The sequence below is a fragment of the Melospiza melodia genome, unplaced genomic scaffold, assembly GCF_035770615.1.
Source record: "Melospiza melodia melodia isolate bMelMel2 unplaced genomic scaffold, bMelMel2.pri scaffold_37, whole genome shotgun sequence".
Classification (NCBI taxonomy): Eukaryota; Metazoa; Chordata; class Aves; order Passeriformes; family Passerellidae; genus Melospiza; species Melospiza melodia.
In genome coordinates this window covers 916,631-920,912 of record NW_026948690.1, presented here as the reverse complement: position 1 = coordinate 920,912, position 4,282 = coordinate 916,631, and the positions used below count along the sequence as shown (strand labels likewise).

Sequence of the window (4,282 nt, the reverse complement as noted above, 5' to 3'; positions counted from 1 at the left end):
AAATTATGCATTGTGTTACACTTACTAATAAGGAACAAAACTGCCAACTCTGTTTGTGCAACTGTTCAGGGGTCATTCTTACTCTTCACTGAACACATTTAACACATCTAATATTCATAACTGTGTTAGCACATTTAATATTCATGAGTTTGGGGTAGAAGTTAAAGTGTTACTCCCGCAGTAAGTGTTGTGGGAGGATTGGGCCAGTGTCAGTCTGTAAAGGGAGGGTGGCTGTGGCCCTGCTCTGGCAATGGCACTTCTGAACACACCCACACAGGCCGTCCGCGAGTTATGTGCGTCCCCAAGGCTGAAATAACACGTGCAGGCCAAAACTTTTCTAATCCCTTTTCCAAATTTATTTTTACCTCTTCTCCTTGAAAATCTAAAACCCTGGAACAGCCTTGGCTACCCCTCTAAACGCTGCTGGACAGTGGGCTCATTAGAGCGGCCACCATCGCTGCTGGTGCGGTACTGTGAGGGAGAACCTCACGGCGCAGTGGCACCAGCCCCGCCGAAACGGGCGGACGGGAAAAACCCATGAAGAGAAGCCACGGTAGGGGACAAGGAGGGACAAGGAGGGACAAGGAAGGACAAGAAGGGACAGGAGGGTCAGGGAGGAACAAGGAGGGACAGGGAGGGAAGGAGGCATTCCCACCTGCCCCGTCCCTCTCCTCAGCCCTGCCGCCATTTCGGGAGCTCTGTGCGGGCGTGCGGCTCCCCCTGGCGGCCTCACAGCCGTCCCGTCCCGGTGGCCATGAAGTCCATGTTCGTCACCTTGAGCACCACCAGCTTCGATGAGCTGATCGCCGCGGCCCGCTCCCCGCCCGCGCTGCAGGTCAGTCGGCCGAGACACCGACACCGGCCCTGGCCCGGGCCTGCCCTCCCGGGGCTGGCGCCTGTGCGCCGCGGGCTGCCCTGCCCTCCCTGCCGCATCCCGGCAGCAGTGCCGGGGCGCCTGAGGGCGCCGTGGCGGTTCGGGGGTGCCCGGCGGAGAAGCATGAAGTGTTGCTTCAGGAAGGGGAGGGACGGCCTGTGGGACGGGGAGGGGGGGGTGATACCGGGGCCGGGGCCGTCTGGAGCTGGGCACAGCCCTCACACAGCCTCTCTATCCCCGCCTCATCCCCTTCGTTCCACCTCCGTCATCCCCCCCTTCTTCTCCTTCTCTCTCTCCGTCCCCCCTCCCCACCATCTTCTCCGCCCCCCTTATCGCCTCCATCCCCCGGTGCCCTGCCCGCAGGCGCTGCAGAGCCGCGGGTACCAGAAGCTGGTGCTGCAGGCGGGCTGGGGCTCGCTGCCGCAGCCGCAGCCCAGCAGCAGCCCGGCCGCGGCGGTGGAAGCGTTCCGGTTCAAGGACTCGCTGGCTGAGGAGCTGCAGAGCGCAGACCTGGTCATCAGCCACACAGGTACAGCCCGGCTGCTTCTGGGGCTGCGGGAGCTCCGTGGGATGAGGTCTCTTCAGCCCGGGGTGAGCTGGCTGGGAGTGCTGAACTCCACAGCTGGGTTGTTCAAGAGGCTCCCCTCTTTCAGCAGCGAGTAGGGGGATATTTGATCTCTCACCATGTTTTCTGTTCCTCTTGTAGGTGCTGGTAGCTGCCTGGAGACTCTAGAGAATGGAAAACCACTAATAGTAGTAATAAATGACAAGCTGATGAACCATCAGCTTGAGCTGGCCAAACAGCTGCACAGAGATGGCTGTGTCCTCTACTGTAACTGCAGGTATGGAGCTGCTGGGGCTGTTCCTGCTGGGCAAGAGCATTCAGTCCATGTGACTGCACAGCTGAGAACGCAACAAGGTAATTTACATCCTTCTCTGTCATCTCCATCTGGATATTACATTTTCCAGAGTGAATAGACTAACACTATGTAGAAATTTACCACACTTACCAAGCTTTTTTACCACAATAATTATTTTTTTACCACTTATAAATATTTTTTCATTTGAGGTAACATATATTTAGATTAAAAAAAGAAAAACACTTCAGGGGATTAATAAAGCAGATATAGATATTATCTGGTTAGTAACTTTAAATACCCCTGTCTTTCAGGTACTCATTCAGGCTGCCCTTTTAACCAAACTTCCTGAATCCACCATACCATCTGACAAGTAGTTTCACAGATCCACTGCCTGTCACTTCAGGAGCAAAATTTAAACTAAACTAACAAAAACACACAAAAAACCCCCTACCCCACAAGCAAACAATGTGTGAAAAAATCCCACCATCACCAAAACTCCTAGCTCCTTTTTTTAGAGTTCATCCTGACTCCTGTTGGGTTTATTTCTCCTCCTGGTTTTTACTGTATCTTACTGTTTTCTCTTTACTCATGATTGACTCCACTCTAAAAATAAAAGATGACTTTTAAACCGAAGGCAGAAAAAATGTAACGCCCTTTACTTAGTCTGCATCTTGTTCCTTTGCCTTGCAAGCAGAGTTTCCTATGTTTCAGACGAGCTTTCTGAACAGACCAGGCCTGGCATTCATTTAAATTGAGCAAGTTTCCTAAACTTATTATCTTGGTGCTTCTGTCAGCTTTGGAATATTTATTTCTTTGTGTTGGGCAGTGCCAAGCATTCGAGCCTTATTTGCAGCCTGATACTAGCAAGTGACAGATTGATGTAGCTGTTCTTTCTGACCCTTTCTGTGATCAGGGGAGAACTCTTCCATGTGTTCAAATAGGATGGATTTCCTCTTATGGTTTATGGAGCAGAGCCTCAGATCTTGCTCAGTCTCCCAGCACTGTGACCACAGAAGATTAAAAGTGTCAAAGTTGAGTTTGTCTCAGAAAGCTGATGGAAGTGTGTTCTCAGCAAGGCTCCCTACCAGCCAGTGCTGGCTGGGGCCTGCTGCTCTGGGCATTCTCTTCCTTTCCATACATATCCTTATTTAATATTTCCATGCTAAAGAATTATGTATGGATGCATAGAAAGAAAATTGTATTTAAAATTTTCCCATGGGGTGGCTATTTCTTTAATTTTTGCTTTTGGTCTCTTTTTACTGCACTCTTGTGGAGACAATGCAGTCAATGAACTTGTCAGCTTTTAAACCTTTTCCTCCTGGACAGCCAGAAAAGTTTGCTTCATTCTTGAATAAAGTTCTTGGGTTACAATAAACAAAACAGAGAAATAAAAAAGTTGGAACAAAATGTGTCATCTCCTCCACTTAAGATCTGCAGCTGGGCCAAACACTCAAAGAAAATTTCATTTAATATTAACTGATAAATGTGTCAAACTCATTCAGCTTTATGCATAAAAGAGTACAATGCCAATAAGGAGGGAGTATGGACTGTCGTGCGGCATGGACAGACATATTTCTGTCACAAAAGCTGCACTGGAATGGGAATTCCACCGATGAGGACAAGTTAAACTACTTCTTTACAGGCATGGCATATGCCTTCTGGTCTCTTGACCTTTTTTGCTAAACACAGGTGGAAATGTGAAATACAACGCTGTGTTTTGTGTCAGGTACAAACAGGCGACGTGTATTTGTGAATGAGAAATGTGTGGACCCAGACAATGGGCGAGCTGTGAATTCTATTAATAAGTGAGGAAAATAAAGCATGGAAAAAGGCCTTTGAACCTATCTTTGGTTTGCAATTAACGCTGGTTGATTTAGGAGCATTGGAATTAAGGTGTTAAAGATAAGGCTTTTTGCTTACATTGAATCCATAAAGAGCTCTGCAATAATAATCTTTTGAAGCATAATTTTAGAATATTACTTGTATCCTTGAAACTATAGCTTTGGAATATATAAAAAGGAAATATGCTTATCTCACGCCTTATTGAAGCAGAGAAAAACAGCTTGAGAAAGGAAGATGAACATCACCTGAAGCGTTATGAACAAAAATTCTGCCAATTTTTTTTGTGAGAAAAAGCTTACCGTGGTTGCTGCTGGGCTGCTGCTTGTGTTATGGTAATTATGGGTCATTGTCGTTAATAGTTGGTTTTGTATCAGTAAAAACTCCAGCTGGGACCAAGTTAATGGCCCTTCTCTGAGACAGTGAAGGGTGGGGACCTCCCAAACAGTGAGGAGAAGAGACTTTAGGGGGGGGAATATGCAAAATAACTCCAGGACCAGCATGCCATGAGAAGCTACTGCTTCTAGCTTGCTAAAAAAGACCTCAAAACAACAAGCCACCTAAGAGCTGAGAGATTGGAGTGATGTCTGGACGTCAGGAACGGAGCGCTGAGCCTGCAGAGATGCTGAACACCGTCGCATTCCCTCTCACCCTGAGCACGGGAGTCGTCCCGATGCCGGGAGCAGGCCAAGAGAGGTGGCAGGATTAA

At 48.2% G+C, this 4,282-nt stretch overlaps 1 protein-coding gene across 3 annotated transcripts; it reads left to right on the top strand.

Annotated features, from left to right (window-relative positions):
* The first annotated feature begins 754 nt into the window (after nucleotides 1-754).
* On the top strand, nucleotides 755-3,108 carry LOC134434488 (UDP-N-acetylglucosamine transferase subunit ALG13 homolog). Of its 3 annotated transcripts, XM_063183144.1 has the most exons (5): nucleotides 755-835; nucleotides 1,238-1,403; nucleotides 1,581-1,716; nucleotides 2,653-2,665; nucleotides 3,010-3,108. In XM_063183144.1, exons 1-5 carry the CDS (start codon nucleotides 755-757, stop codon nucleotides 3,106-3,108), a joined length of 495 nt encoding a protein of 164 aa, XP_063039214.1. The 3 variants fall into 3 exon arrangements, with proteins under 3 accessions (XP_063039214.1, XP_063039213.1, XP_063039212.1); XM_063183143.1 differs by lacking the exon at nucleotides 2,653-2,665 and having other exon boundaries at nucleotides 1,581-1,715; nucleotides 2,996-3,108; XM_063183142.1 differs by lacking the exon at nucleotides 2,653-2,665 and having other exon boundaries at nucleotides 1,581-1,735.
* The last annotated feature ends 1,174 nt before the right edge of the window (nucleotides 3,109-4,282 follow it).

Bases quoted from the DNA above. Each gene is read 5' to 3' on its own strand.
- LOC134434488 (XM_063183142.1), top strand. From the start codon at position 755: ATGAAGTCCATGTTCGTCACCTTGAGCACCACCAGCTTCGATGAGCTG. The intron at 1,404-1,580 runs GTACAGCCCGGC...TTCCTCTTGTAG, and splicing joins CCTGGTCATCAGCCACACAG to GTGCTGGTAGCTGCCTGGAG. The intron at 1,736-3,009 runs GTTCCTGCTGGG...ACTCTTGTGGAG, and splicing joins GGTATGGAGCTGCTGGGGCT to ACAATGCAGTCAATGAACTT.